Source organism: Squalius cephalus, assembly GCF_949319135.1.
Source record: "Squalius cephalus genome assembly, chromosome: 11".
Taxonomy (NCBI): domain Eukaryota; kingdom Metazoa; phylum Chordata; class Actinopteri; order Cypriniformes; family Leuciscidae; genus Squalius; species Squalius cephalus.
In genome coordinates this window covers 22,903,762-22,920,572 of record NC_137132.1, presented here as the reverse complement: position 1 = coordinate 22,920,572, position 16,811 = coordinate 22,903,762, and the positions used below count along the sequence as shown (strand labels likewise).

General features: G+C 36.2%; 1 protein-coding gene and 1 long non-coding RNA gene across 7 annotated transcripts in view; both read right to left on the bottom strand.

Annotated features, from left to right (window-relative positions):
* Window positions 1-16,811, bottom strand: part of LOC307166689 — a 428,201-nt gene that overhangs the window by 138,895 nt on the left and 272,495 nt on the right. The gene's annotated exons all lie outside the window — the stretch shown is intronic.
* Window positions 1-16,811, bottom strand: part of dclk1b (doublecortin-like kinase 1b) — a gene marked incomplete at its 5' end in the record, with an annotated part of 59,575 nt that overhangs the window by 37,567 nt on the left and 5,197 nt on the right. For all 6 annotated transcript variants that reach the window (XR_013822672.1, XM_079885181.1, XM_079885179.1 and 3 more), the window contains 2 exons: window positions 2,215-2,331; window positions 2,910-3,009. Coding sequence is in view for 5 of the 6 variants with exons in the window: in XM_079885181.1 (XP_079741307.1) it covers window positions 2,215-2,331; window positions 2,910-3,009 (217 nt within the window). The remainder of the gene's footprint in view (window positions 1-2,214; window positions 2,332-2,909; window positions 3,010-16,811) is intronic.

Genomic DNA, 16,811 nt, shown 5'->3' with positions numbered 1-16,811 from the left:
TGTAAGTGTCATATAAGGGTTCAGTCACTGGCTAAGTTTCCATGATCCACATATTTTTATGTGAATTTTGAGATATTGTATAAAAAACACTGGATGAAACTATCAACCATAAATTCTATGAATGTGCACAAAAAACTTGTGCGTTCAATTGGGGCAGGTCATTTTTTTATATCTGGTAAGAAGACGCATAAACTATGATGGGAACACATTTGCTGAATAAATCCCTCGATACGCAACAAAAAACTCACGTGACTTTGCCTCAACAGAGGATGTGATTAATAACTGGACTCATCGGAATCATCATAGGGGTTGGTTGTAACATTTTTAATAAACTGTTACAACTATCCCCAGCCCAAACAGCCATAACATAGCTAAATGTTTTAGCATGTGGGTTTGAAGTTAGCATAAATACAAAGCATCAAATTAAACTAGAGAAACAGCAACTTCAGGTCATGTAAGTTAAATAACTGCATCTACAATTCAAAAAAAAAATCTACAAAATAAAATCTACAAAATAAAATCTACAAATTTACACAGTCGCATGCAATTTTTTCTGTGAGCTCAAAAAGAAGATGGGAGCGTATGATATTGATGACGTTGTTACAGCTCTTTTCTGACCTGTCCAACTGACAGTGTTACATCTACAGTAATCCCGTGTTCTAACACTCCCCGGTCTCCCCCTACACAAACACACACTGCTGTCAGAAATGTGTTAACATTGCACATGTGTAACGTAACACTGCAAAAGGGAGCCAATGTGTCATAAACAGAGAAAAGCACCCAGAACCTTGCCGAAAAAATGGCTTAAACCAGTCTAAGATAAGGGGCCCTAGCATGACCAAACCAGTTAAGCCGGTCTGCTTTGCTGGTTTTAAAATAGTTTGGGCACATTCAGTTATCCAGAGTGAGAGATCAACTAGCCAACAGATAAACTAGTTAAACTCCAATGAGAATAGAATAGAATAGAATAGAATAGAATAGAATAGAATAGAATAGAATAGAATAGAATAGAATAGAATAGATAAAAAAACAGAATACAATAGAACAGAATCAAATAGAATGACAGAATAGAATAGATAGAATAGAATAGAATAGAATAGAATAGAATAGAATAGAATAGAATAGAATAGAATAGAATAGAATAGAATAGAATAGAAGTAAAAATAGAGCAGACTAGAACAGGACAAAATAGACCAGCATAGAGCATAAAAACATAATAGAAAAGATCAAAACAACAGAATAGAATAGAACAGAATAAAACAAAAACAAAAATAGACCAGCATCTTTTTTTCTATTCTAGAAATGTTCTGGCTAGTTTTGGAGTTTGCTTGAGCAGAGCAAATGAAATGAATTTTTTTTTTGACATAACCAAACCTCTAAGAAGAGATCTAGCAAATCAGACAATCAGACTACATCAACACAAAATGCAAACAGAATAGAATAGAATAGAATAGAATAGAATAGAATAGAATAGAATAGAATAGAATAGAACATAAAATAGAAGCGAACATAAAATAGCAGAACAGAAAATAACAGAACAGAAAATAATAGAATTGAATAGAGTAGAATAGATTAGAATCTTTTTTATATTCTATTCTGGCTGTTAGTGTTTTTGGAGTCTGCTTGAGCAGAGTAAATGAAACCAGTTCTATGCTGGGTGAGTTCAAATTGGTTCAGTATTCTAAGCCTCCATTAGGCTGTGTAGGATGTAATATAATTCTAATCGTTCACTGATGTAAAAGTTAGTTTTTTGACATTACCAAAACTCTATGAAGAGCTCCAGCCAATCAGACAATCAGAAATCACTGTGACTTGAATACTAAAACATCCCATTAAATGAAACTGTTAACTGACACAAAAGCTCATTACAGATGGAGAGACTATGAGTAAATGACGAGTGTCAGCCTAATTACTTGCCTAATTTGGGACATTACTCCTCAAGCACATCTTCTGAGAATGCTGAGAGTGATTTGGAGATAATTAAGGCTATAAACTAACTACACTCATCCGTGTTTGAAATTTACAACTTTGAATCCTGAGACTGCAATGAATAAACTGACAAGCACCCAGTTTAGATTTCATGAGTCACTCTTGCACACATGAGTGTCAGCCCACTACACACAACCTACAGTTTACAGCTACAGGAATGCTTGTCAGACACATGTATAAGCATGATGGGACTATTGAACAACAGTCTGGTCTAAAGAGACGTACCTGAGCAGCTGGAACCAGGGGACTTGCTCCTTCTCGAGTGTCCACCACTGCGGGGAGAGCAGCGGCCCTGCAGGGGAGAAATACGGCCATAGGACTGCGATTTCATCACCCTGCACTCTGAGAAAGGAAGCAAAAGAGAATTGATTTTAAAATAGCTCATAGTCTGATGCCTGTTTCTGTATTGACGACGTCAATGCCAATTCATTTAGTTTTAAAAGTTTTTAATAAAACTAGAAACTAGACTGTCATAATAATAATTACAAATGTCAGTAAATTGTTTCCCTGCTAAATAAAAATTCCTACAGTACCTGAATATGTTATTTTGTTTACAAGAAGTGTGATTTGAATGGTAAAGCTTTAAAATATATGCAAATAACAACAATGATACTGACATCGGGAAACAAATGCTACAGCTAATTAAGTAACAGACTCCAGCTAAGGAGATTATTGTCTAATGTTATGACTTCGACTCTCAAATATTACAATGTTGGAAAATATGTGCATTAGTCAAAACAGCTTATTTAAAATGAAACCTAATTACTAAGCACTAAAACTGAATTTGAAGCAACTTACAGTACTTACATTGACAATCACACAAGTCCATGTAACTGAGGTAAGTGGTACAGTTGTTGTTGTTGGTCTTAGGAAAACAGTCACGTTTTAAAAAGGGAGGGATACATTATACATTAACTTACCACTCTCATCCAACATGAAGTCATCCTGGTAGCGGAACTTCTCTGGGCCGCAGGCGATAAATATATCATCCTCTCCAAAGAAGTCCTGAAGACACGATATCTATGAACACAGCACAGGTAGACTTATTATTCACCTAAACATCAATGCATTTGAAAGAACATTTCTGTTCAAAAGTTTGTGGGGTCGGTAAGATTTTTTAAACACGTTTTTAAAAATCTCTTTTGTTCACCAAGGCTGCATTTATTTGATAAAAAAAACAGTAAAAACAGTAATATTGTGAAATATTATTACAATTTAAAAATAACTCTTTTCTATTTTAATATATTTTAAAATGTAATTTATTCCTGTGATGGTAAAGCTGTATTTTCAGCATCATTACTCCAGTCTTCAGTGTCACATGATCCTTCAGAAATCATTCTAATAGGCTGATTTGCTGCTCAAGAAACATTTATTATTATTATCAATGTTGAAAATAGTTGTGACGCTTAATAATGTAATGGAAACCACAATAAAAATTTTTTATAGATTTTTTAGCAATATAAAATTCTTTACTGCCACTGTTGATCAATTTAATGTGTTATTGCTGAATAAAAGCATTAACTTATTTTCTTTAAAAAAACAACAAAAAAACTTTTGAATGGTAGTGCATATTTTCTTTTTTGAGATCATTATACAAATATATTCAACTTAAGCAATTCCCAATATAAAATTCATTATGATAACATAATTTTTTTTAAAATGCAGCATGTAAATGTGTGCATGTAAATAAATGAATTGACTAAAATAGGCTAAATAAAACAATGCATTCATATTAAGTCAATAATTCAAGGCTCAGAATGTGAGGGTCAATTTGATCAGTGTCTCAAACCGTGTTTGACATCCTTATATTGTAAAGGTCAGTGATCAGTGATTCATACAGCTGCATGAAAAAAGAAAGCAGTTTAGCATCTCACTTTTATGTATCATTTACACACACCATTGAGAACATGTTGCTGTAGCAACAGTGACGTCATCACCAAGAGCAGAGTAATGACTCAGTCAGGTGGCAAAAAGTGACCTAATGCTCACGCTGAGCTCAAAAAGAGTGAATGATTACAGCAGTATAAATGGCATCACTGATGAAAACCGCATACGGCGGGTAATGAGCTTACTACTAAAGTATATGTGATCTTTTGTGTGCAGCAGAGGGTTAGTAAAAAAGCCTACTGTAAATGCCCAAGCTAAAAGTTACTCATGGGGGTATTTTGCATTTGTGAACAGAATAAAAAGAGCAATGTTGTGCATAAATAAGAGTTAGAAAGTTTAATTTCCTTTAATGCTGAAATGTAGGCTTATTACCTTTCTGTAACCCGAGGAGTGTGCGCTAATATTTTCAGAGTCACTTTAACAAAAAACAGGAAACTCATGAATATTCATGTGCGCTCCACCCAGTGTCACTGACAATCTCAGACACCAAATTCTTAAAGGAGAACTCCGGTCAATTTTAACATTGAGCTCATTTTTTTGTAAATTTGGAGTGCTGTCAGTACAGAGAACAACGACAAAAATCGGTATTTGTTCTCGGCTGAAGTCTACAGTAGTCGATTGTCGAGTTCGGGCGCATGATCGTACGTACTAAACCTATGCGCGTGAACTCGACAATCGACTACTGTGGACTTCAGCCGAAAACAGGATGTAAATACAGGTATGTGCGCTGGCTGAATTATTATCATTTTTATTCAGATCTTTCACATTTACTGCAGTCAGATTCACCGCGTGTTGACTCTGAAGGAATCACTCACATGGCTGTGCACTTGTAATGACACATCAAGGATGTTAAGAGGCTAAAAGCAGGTTTAAAACTTGCCCCATTGAAGTCAACAGGGTGCAAATTTTAAAAAGAGGATAACACGGTGTAGGCAACACCGATTTTTGTCGTTGTTCTCTGTACTGACAGCACTCCAAATGTACAAAAAAATGAGCTCAATGTTAAAATTTACCGGAGTTCTCCTTTAAGAACACCGGCACCAAGTTTGCACTTTTCTAAATTAATTACATTTACAAAATGAACTTACAATAAGACTTTTTAATGAAAAAAAAGGTCCATGTTTAATAAAAAAAAATGTTCATGAAGATTAAATGAAAATGTTTAGAGATTACTATTTAAAGAGATTACTGTTTAAAGCTATGGTAGGCAATTTATTTCATAAACACTTTTTTGTTATACTGGTTGAAACTCTCTTCACATCCTAATAGCAATCAATAATAGAAGTGGTTTAACTATTAAAACATGTACATATAGGGCCCTATTTTAACGATCTGAAACGCAAGTATCAAGCACGAAACGCAAGTAACTTTGTGGGCGGGTCTTGGGCGCTGTTGCTATTATACCGGCGGGATAAATGACTCTTGCGCCAGGCGCAAATCTAAAATGGGTTGGTCTGAAGAAGCTTCATTACTCATAGGTGTGGTTTGGGCGTAACGTGAAATACACCAATCAGAGCAACATCTCACATTCCCTTTAAGAGCAGGCGCGCTTGTTCCATGGCGGATTGCTATTATAACGGAGGATTTTCCAGGCGCACGCCAGGAGCGGTTCACAGCCGAGGAGAGCGACGTTCTCAGAGAAGTGACATTGTATGGGGATGGGAGAAACCCACCCAAATTAGCTTCAGTTAAACAGGTGTATAATAATTTGGGTAAATGTGTAAGCTAGATTTATGCCTATTTTTTCACATATTCATGGACACAACAATGATTTCCCTCGTGTGTTAATATTTTTCCTTGTAATAATGTATGGTTTTCTAAAAATGAGAACTGCTGCGTCTTATATCCTTATACTTTTTTCTAATGTCACAATAATCTCAGGGTTTATTCTCTCAATTCCTTGATTCTTTGTGTGGGTTTGGTGAAGTGTAATAAATACAAACATTGTCACAAGTGTAGCCTACCTTCTCATCACTGCTTCCTGATGGTTCAGAGGACAATTACTCAGAGTCGCCCCCAGTCGTTTCAAAGAATAGTACAACGACGAGCATGTCAAGTATAAAGAGAGGCTGCGCACTGCAGAGCCATGGTAGAGCATGAAGTCCAGCTCCCCCTTTCTGGATGTAATTTGGGCGAAGGTCCAACTACACCCCAACCCTACCCAAAATAACTCTATCCCTCCACCCATTAGATCCACAGAGGTGGAGCCGGAATAGGTCAAGCTCAACCCATGATGTCCAGAGAGGGGGAGCTGGATGTTATTCGGCTCTGCAGTGAGTATAAATGCCTCATTTATTTGGGGAGGTGTTTTAATTGATAATATTTGAAGTTAATTTGAAGATCTTTCAGAGCTGTGGAACACAATATTTTATATTTATAAGTTTAATGTCCATTGCAATGGACATAAGGTTTTAATACAATTAATTATTAATATTAATAACATGATTTTATTTCTTAAATCTTGTGACCATAAACTGTCATTCAGTTTTTCCACTAGTTTTAGTGAAAATGAGCAACAGTGAATGTGAAATGAGTGAATATATATGACGATACATGTTGCTGATATAAATGATCAAATGTTTGATATTTACAAGACAAGACCAAAAACGTCCATTGACTCATTTAAACTGCACAGAAAATCAAATAATAACTTTAAACATGCCCTTTGCATTCCAGTGATCATTTCTCCTGATCACCACAAGATGGCACAAGCACTTCATTTTGCAGATGCCACGAAGCAAGGACTACAGAACTAATTCTTATAAGCAATGCTTGTTATTCCTCTGCATTTCAACTCATCTCTGAGGCTACTGTGGGCACCTGCCATATCTCAGCACCAAAATATCATGTAACAAAATGGTCTCTTTATAAATGAGGGCAGTATACAGAGGCACACTTCAAAAACCTGATGGCAAAGTGGCAAACACCACTCACATTTAGGTCAGAGAAATGAAGAACAGTCTAGTTTACTAGTAACATTCAAACAGTCAATGTTATTCACCTAATATGACATCAGATTACATTCAATAAATAAAGCTCAGATAAGCCAGTCTGGAAAACTAGTCTCCCTACATTTTGCTTTGATTGCAAAGTGTAAATCTTCTGGCTTTAAGTCAGTCTGTTGGCAGGGACCGCTTGTACCAGGCAGGAGCTGTGGAACTCAAAAACACACTAATCTGATGAATCATGTTTTTAATCCATATCTGCCATCTGAAGTAGTGACTAAAACTGCACAAGTAAAGCACTTTCCAGGTGAAAAGATGCCAAGATACGATGTACTCCATTCATTTAGATAAGACTCTGAACCTCTTAAAATATAGCAAAATGTCTTTCAGACTTCAGTGTGGATGCTGGTTGACTTTATGTAGCCTACTAAAACAAAGCTACTAGCATCAAGTCCATATATCAGAAGGATATAACCGGTCAGGAATTACTGCAAGCATCATCTACGAGGATGTATCATCAATAAATCAGGGTGATACAGAGATATGACCTTCTCTGTGGTTCTTTAATTGTGATTAGCAGCTGTATGCGAGAGTTAATGAGCACCTCCTGCAGGTTTATGTCCTGTTTGACAGGAAGCTTTTCACTGGGACTTCCTCTCTCAATGCATTACTAGGAGCAGCTCATCTGCAAAGCCATTACTGACACTTATCTAAAGAGAATCTAATGCAGAAATGCATCGTGGATAAAGCGTTTGAGAGGTTAGCCAACTAACAAACCAACATGTTCTCTTTACAAAAACAGAAAACCCAAATGGCAAGGTCACAGTACCCACAAAACACTCTTCTTATTGTTCATATTTCATGAGGCTATTTGTCTCCTTAATACATCTGGGTGGTACGAACTGACACGCATGAATAATACACTAGATTTTCAAGGATACTGTTAAAGGTGTATATGCAGATTTTCTGTAGCTTAAAACCTCAAACTTAAGGCTGGCCCTCACTAAAATATTCAAAATGTGAGAGACCACAAACATGATGATAAAAAAAATCATAGATTTAACAGTTTTGTACCTATAGAACAAATGCCGCGATGTGACCAAGACAGCACAACACACACTAACTCTCTAACTAAAATCTCTTGCGGTCAAACGTGACTTTAGAGTAAACAAACATGGCGGACGATGGGCAAAAATAAATGTTGACTGCTTTTTACAGAACATTTGTGGGGGGGGGGGAAAGAAAAAGTTTTGGATAAAGTAGTGTTGCTTCTGTCTTTCATCAGCTCGCTTTCTGATTGGGTATCGTTTCAGTGCGTGCACGTTTGTCCTTGGGGTTCCCCCCACACAACAGGATTTCTGATCGTAAATATTCATGTTGGATATTTACAATTTGAGATCGGTGTGGCCCCGGCATTCTTCCGAGCAGATTCAATTACACCACAGGAAATTCTGATATAATAATCTGTAGAGCCATCAAGATAATCGGAACTTTACCTAGGATTGTCCAAAGGGGAGAATTGGGCCCACAATTTTGTAGTGTGTGGGTGCCTTTAGTACATGATCTATAATCTACTCAAAAGTATAAAGTAAATATTAATATGTACATAATATAATTAACTATAGGTATATTACATTATATAAATAAATACAGCATGAATAATGTCTAAATCACTTAAATAAATGGGAAAAAAATCATATATAGGCTATTTATATATTTTATAAAAAAAGAAATCAATAAATCAAAGACATGGTAATAATAGTACAAACTAGGCCATCATGTATTTCAATAATTTATAGTGTTTCGCACTGTGATGTCCCACATTTTCATTACACTTCTATCACAGTTTTAGATCACCTGTGTGGGGGTTGCTTCCCATTTCAGCAGAAGGATTTTTCTCAGGGAAACACATTAGCATATTTGCTAGAAATAGTCTGTCTGGGGTCGTGTGGGGGAAGCACAGCGGTGGGTCTCGCATTGGAAGAGGAGGGAAATCCAGGCCAGACTGACGAAGTGCACAGACTAGATGCTGAGATGAAAACTGGATTACATGAAATTTAATCTACCATTATTATGTTATCATAGGGAAACTACATTTCATTATGCTTTGGTTGAAAGAAAGCATGTGTAAATTAATTGGGTGAATGAATACAGTTTAAACTATCATCACTTCTGTACTGAAAGGATAATAGCACAACCTTAAATTCACCCAAAAATAAAAAATGCTGTCATTATTTACTTATACCCTCATGTAATTGCAAACCCATAAGCTGTTATTTTGTTGTTTGTAGGATTCTGAAGAACATTCATTCACACAGCTCTTTTCCATACACTTAAAAAATAAGGTTAATTGATTAGAATCGATGTTTCCATGAATGTTCACTAATTTACTGGTAAAATTTCCTGATCATTTACTCACCCCCACTATACAGGAATTATCCACTATACTGAGAAAAATACTGGAATGTTTTTCTTAAAAACCTTAATTTCTTTTCGACTGAAGAAAGAAAAACATCTTGGATGACGTGGGGGTGAGTACATTATCAGGAAATAGGGCTGCACAATATATCGAAATTATCGGAATATCGCAAATGCATATATCGCAATATGCATATCGCAACGGCTTGCAATAACTGGGGTCATGAACAAAAGACAGAGAAAATCACTCACTGCTCTTGGCTGAATCATTTTTGTAACTTTAATAAGAATCTGTATATATTTAATTCATACAGTGAAAACTAAGCAGTGTTTTATTTTTACATTTGATTATTCAGTTTCTGTTGTTAAATAAACCTAATGTAGGATAACCTGAACCCCTAAACCCTGTGGTTTACACTGATGTTAAAATAACACTTAATCTACAATTTACTACAATAAAACTCTGCTGTTCACTTTCAGAAGTTGTAGGGATGTTTTCTTGTCACAAAAAGAATGTGAAACAAGTATGTTGGTCATATAATTTTAAATATATTTTAAAGATGATTTGTTTATTTTACACACTTTAAGCATTATCGTATCGCATATCGCATTTTTCTTCAATATCGTGCAGCCCTATCAGGACATTTTTATTCTGGAGTGAACTCCTTTAACATCAATTGAACCTTTTAAATGCACAAATGGTTCTTTATAGTGGGAAACCAGTTCTTTGGGTGCTTTGAGGAACCCAAAATGGTTATTCAAAGCCACATCACTGCAAAAATAAATAAACCTATGCTTTAGACTTGTGCTTTATAAAGTATTATCAAGCCAATATCAAGATTCACTTTAGTACATTCACTTTAAATGATGAATAGACAGATTTAAACTATTATTCACTAATAATCTTGATATCAACTATGGCTAAGGTTTGACATAATGACGTTTGATGTCACTGACATCCAATTTGTTCAATCAAATTTGATATTTGACTATCAAATACTTAACATATTATTTGATTGTTGTTGAATTGGAAGTATCTACAGTATGTGAAGATTCTTTTAGATAAATAAAGACAAAAAGCAGCATATGGGTTTGGAACAACATGTTGGTGAGTAAATAAAGACAGAATTTTCATTTTTGCATGAACATACTATGCTTCAACATCACCATGTTAGTCTTGTCTGCTGTATGGCCTAAGTCTTTAGCCACTTCAGTACACAGTTCATTGAGGTCTGACCTCCAGCTACCACACTGTATGTATGTGCTACTATAATTCAACCCACCTCCCACTGAGACTTAATGGAGACAGAGGGGCAATCACAGTTCAAACACAGCCAGATTCTCCTATAGCAGACATCTGTTCATTATCATCTGTCACAAAGCAAAAAAATAAATAAAAAATTGGATCTCCTACAGCGAGCCACTACAATATGGATCATTTCCCTGCCATAGATCTGAACGAGAAAACACAAGATAAAAAGTGAACACAAAAGCCAAGCCAAACACAGTAAGATGGTGCAGCTGGGAGAGTATTGATTTGCTCTCGGCATGGACTCGGTGACACAGCAGCAGCAGTGCAGGCCGCCACGTGTCCCTGCAAATACCCCACAGAGCATCGATCTGGACACACTCCCGCTGTTAACACTCGGAAGCTTTCATCGGGAAACGCAGACAGCCTGTGCTCACCCATGCCGTTCAGAGTCTCTTAAACACAGGCTAAAAACACCAGGGCATGACTGTGGAGGGGAAGTTTATTCAATATCAGAATTTTACTTTCCTAATGAGACTCTAAAACCAATGTTACTATAAAATATCAATGAGTGACTACATTTATTTATGAGGGGTGCAGTGTGCATTGATAAAAGGCCATTCACAAACACCAGCAGAAAAAACTTCCTGTGTTGGGTAATAGCATCCTGGAGAGTTTTCATTTATTATTGAGAGGTTTATGAGGTGGGAATGCACCATTAGAGTTAACCTTGCATGCACTGCTTCAACATGACGGTGTTCTCTCAGCCAATCAGAAGATAAGGAATCTCGAATCTTGTTGGGAAAGTTTACAATCCTGAAGGTGGCACGTGTGGTGTTTCCTTACAGACTACAGAGGGTTTCTTTTTTTGTTGTTGTTAGGACAATAATACCACTTTGCAACATAACAGCTTGATGCGTGGCCTATACTCTTATTAATAAAGTTCCAAAAGGGGGTTTTCACAGGAAAGCCATAGAAGAACCATTTTGGGTACCTTTACACCTCTTTACACAAAGAAAAAAAATGTTTTTTTTTAAGGAACAGTTCACTGAAGGTGGAAATGTAATGAGCAAAAGGTGTGGAAACCCTGTGAATAAGAACTTTGAATAAAGGAAATTGAAAACAAAACCGATTCTTGATGTTGACCCATGCATGTTATGTCAGTCATATTTATGTGTTTATAATTTGAAATGACAGCACTGTTTTGTCTGAAAGGACTCTTCATGTCCACGCAGTGATGGCAAGAGGTGACCTTTTAAAAATAAACTGAACTATTGAGGTGCATTACATAAGTCCAGCAGTGGCAGATGATGAGTAATGACTCGCTCCATAAATGCAAGTCAGCGTGTTGCAGTAACATGTGGCCCCGTTACACACACACACACACACACACACACACACACACACACACACACACACACACACACACACACACACACACACACACACACACACACACACACACACACACACACACACACACACACACACACACACACACACACACACACACACACACACACAGGTTTAAAATGGAGTCAGCGTACTCTCAGGAATGACTGTACATTCACATGGCTTACAGACCTGACCCGATCAGCTGTTAAAGTTAAATCCTGCTGGTAGATTTTTATATTTTATATTTATATATTTCATTATAGATACTGGTTCTTGTTTTTTTGGATGGCTCTTTGAAGTGCTAAAAAAAGTAATATATTTTAAGTTTGCTGTTAGTTTAGTGCTCTAAAACTAAAATGCATTATAATTTATTTTCATATATATAACCAGGTTGTGTACCAATTAATGTACAAAAAAGAGGACCCATATTTATTTTTTAAGACTGAATGAAATCTGTTCTAGCCTTTATGATATCCAAACCAAGAAGCCACTTTTAATAATTATTTCTCATCACCCTAAATGTAACCTATTATTTTGAAAATTGCCCAAAAAAATTATAATAAAAGGAATTTTTACATTTTCATTTAATTAATACACTAATTAAATTGTTAATAAATGTTTTATTCCATGATTTAATTACCACCATTTTTGATAATAAATATTCACAACAAATTTCATATTAATAATAAAGCTTTATTATTATTATTATTATTTTATTTATTTATTTATTTATTTATTTGGCTAGTCTTGCTTTTTGATTATTTAAATTGAACTAAACCTTAAAAATGGAATCCAGAAAAAAATTACCAAGAAAAAAAATGTTTTTAACTGAATTTGGGAAAAAAATAAACAGATTTCAAATAGTCCTAAAACATTTTTTTTTTTTTTTTTTACTTTTATCAAATTATTAAAATTGTATTTATTTAAGACATGCTTTTGATTACTAAAATGTAATGTAAATATTAGAACAGAATACAGAATACATAAAACAGAAAAAAAATTATCCAGAATTTTTTTTATGGAATCCAGAAAAATTCAAGCAGAAAAAAAAAACTGCATTTGGGATAGAATAATACTGAATTTGGGAACAAATAAAAGGGATTTCATAGGGCACTATGTTGATTCTACTAACACAGCTCTGCCAGGGACAAATACGTGGCCCCAGTGCTTTTCACGAGAGGGACATCCTGTAGGCAAACGCTTCATTCAACCCTGCCAGAAAATGACACAAGCAGAAAAAATATTCCTCTCATCCTACACAGCCACTGTTCAGCCCTTTTGAGCATGACCGCCTGTGGAAATCACATCAGTGTGGAAGCTAATACGTGAATGAAACAGCCCTCTCAGCCTTTAAGCTAATATTTATGGCACAGACGACAGGAGACACATGCCACCCGGGGGAATTAAAGGGGAAATGCCTGTCTGTCTGTCCTCGGGCTGTCTCACATGATAAGAATAATCTTACATAAAGACGCCAGTGGCATCACCACAAAAGGCTTCAAAAGAATGGTGGATTATAACCAGGGATCACTTCACTGTGCTAAGTATGAAAGAAACTTAAGTTTCTTTATTGTTGGCAGATTAGTGGTAACATAAGTCTGCTCTGTAAGGGAAAATGAAAAAGTAAGTGAGTCGTTATCGCAAAATAAAACCCAGGCAGGGTGTATGATTAGGACCCCAACAAAGAGTGGAGATTAAAGGGTTAGTTCACCCAAAAATGAAAATTCTGTCAGTAATTACTCACCCTCATGTTGTTCCAACCGCGTAAGACCTTCGTTCATCTTCGGAACATAAATTAAGATATTTTTGATTAAATCTGAGAGCTGGATCACTCCTCGATAGGCTGCTAGGTGACCGAAACTTGCTGGCCCAGAAAAGTTATTAAAGAGATCGTTAATATAGTCCAAGTGACTCCAGTGGCTTAATCTTAAGTATATCAAGCGACGAGAATACTTTTTGTGCGCAAAAACAAACAAAAATAACGACTTTATTCCACTATTCATTTCCTTCTCTGTGGGCCTCTAGTTGGTTCACGTAGTGTTTTTGCGTAGTGCGTCTGTGTTACACGTCACCACGTAGGCTCACAATTGGCCGAAGCTGGTCATGTGTGTAATGCGTGATGACGTGCAACACAGACGCGCAGCGCAAAAACACTACGAGGCCCAGAGAGAAGGAAATGAATAGTGGAATAAAGTTGTTATTTTTGTTTGTTTTTGCGCACAAAAAGTATTATCGTCGCTTGACATACTTAAGATTAAGCCACTGTAGTCACTTGGACTATATTAACGATCTCTTTAATAACTTTTCTGGGCCAGCAAGTTTCGGTCACCTAGAAGCCTATGGAGAAGTGAGACAACTCTCAGATTTAATCAAAAATATCTTAATTTATGTTCCGAAGATGAACGAAGGTCTTACGCGGTTGGAACAACATGAGGGTGAGTAATTACTGACAGAATTTTCATTTTTGGGTGAACTAACCCTTTAATGACCAGCTGACTGAACATGATATTTGTTGTTATAATGATTATACAATTTTTATAAGTTTGATGTAGTCATATAAAGTTCTGTATGTTCATTTATGGGTTTTCCGCTTCTTCCTGCATACATTTCCAGCTCCCAGAGTGACATGACAACATGACATGACAACTCTCAGAGTGTTTGGCATGGTGATATTGATATGTTTGGTCTTGGAGGAATAGATCTGCTACGCTGCTGCTGTTGGTTATTGCTGCTGCTGCAGAGCAAATACGGGACTTGCTACTGCCAATACATACATACATGACGTGCTGCAAGACATACTGTACAATATAACACACATGAATTACCCGTAGCAGATCTATACAGGTGGAGCTGGGGAAGGAGGAGGGTTTCTGAAAGCGCTGCACTGCTATAGCAAATGCTAACCAAGTATTTGAATGTCGAGCAGCGAGCTCATTGGCTACTGATGCAGCAGCAACCAATCAGCTGTGCCCTATAGAGAATGATGTGATTGCAATAAGATTGAGGTAAGGACCTATCAGCCTGCAGCTTTGTATTTCCACATACCATAATTGCTTTGGATAAAAAGGCCAGAGATAATCAAATAAGTATATACTTTAATTAAATTCTATCTTCTTTTAGTTCACATATACTGTAGATTCTGTCAGGCTGAGCATTCAACTTTTATCAGAAATCTCCATCTGGAGCAATTAAACCAAATGCAAAGTGTGCTAGTTTGTTGCTCATCAGGAAGCATTCCTGATAAATGCTTGTCAACAGATCAACAAACCAATAATAACACTCAAACACATTTCAAAGCTTGCATCAGTCGCTCAGAAGATAAGGGCAGGAAGTAATTGCCAAGTAAAGGCCAAATTTTATTCAGGTAGGCGATTGTATACTGTATATGATGCCCATCTCACTAAGTGCTTTCACACTAACTGTTACTAGATGGTGAAATCTTCTAAATTTCCGCTCCATTAAAGATCTAAAGGCGGTCTTCCTTGAGTTGATTCACCATGAATTACAAACTGCACTCCCTTCTAAACACTAATATGAAATTTATTGAACGATGTAGAAATAAAACAAATATTATATTGCCTTCTAAAGCCAATTTTGCCTAATTAATGCTTCGCCTAATCAATGCCTTGTGAGAGATGCCTGTTTCATTGCAATCCTGAGCATCCATCATCCCAACCCAGGCCTGTAACATCACCACTACTGCACCCCTCCTGCCGCAGAGGCTGTTCCTAAGCAACCACCCCCAGCAACCAGATTGCCATAGAAACCGAACAGAGAGAAATTACAGAGAGGGGAGAGACATACTTGGGATGTGAGAAATTGGGGGATTTTCCACACTGTTTGCAAAATATTCCACCTTAAATTGTGATTTCGGGATGTTTTAGTAAATTATATATATTTTAATGGCCTATATAAGCAATATATCACTTGAATATATATATATATATATATATGTCTGTGTGTGTGTGTGCGTGTGTCAGTGATGTCAAATCGATTGATTGCGATTAATCGCATCTTAGACAAAATATTATATATATATATCTATAAAATATTATATATATATATGTATTTTATGTTAGAAGCGATTGATTGCGATTAATCGATTTGACAGGACAGCGCAAGTTTGCACTGGAGATGAGCTAGTGCAGCACCAGTGTCTCTGTATCTGCTGCGGTGGGTGGGTGTAAACAGAAGACAATATAACGCCACTGAAGGCCAACGAGTTTAAGGCCCTCAGGAGACAGCTTGTCACTTCATCAGTCACTTGCTCCTGTGGAGACACAGAAAGGTCACCAACAAACCTCGCTCGGTCTCATCTCTTTCCTCCATCTTCTTCACCACAGTATTTACCTTCCTCTCCCTTTCAAATCTCTTTTGCTCTTATTCAAGCAACATTAAACACAAAATATCCAGGGAAATTCATATCTCAGCATGATAACCGCAACAATTAAATGAGCAAATACTGAAAGCACCACAATATGGTGGCTTAGTGGTTTAATATATGAGCTTGTGAAGCTGCAGGATCAGAGCGCAGAAGAGAACTTTGACTCTTGTGCCCAGAAGTAAAACATTTAACCAACCACACGTTGCTCCAATTTATAGAAGCTCGTTTTCGCCACAGAATAAAAATCTTTTTGCAAAGGTAATAAAAGTAAAGCTAATTGCAACTTTTTTCATAATTATTTTTTCTCCTCATAATTGCGAGTTTATCTCTCGAAATTCTGACTTGATTTCTTGCAATTCCGAGTTTATATCTCGCAATTCTGTCTTTTTTGTGTGATATAAATTCAAATTTTCAAAAATGTTTTAAATTTGAGATAACTGCAAATTGCAAGATATAAACTCACAATTCAGAGAGAAAAGAGAAAAAAAAATATTCCATGGTGGAAACAAGCTTTAATTAAAGCTAAATAGAAATAAAAAGTAAC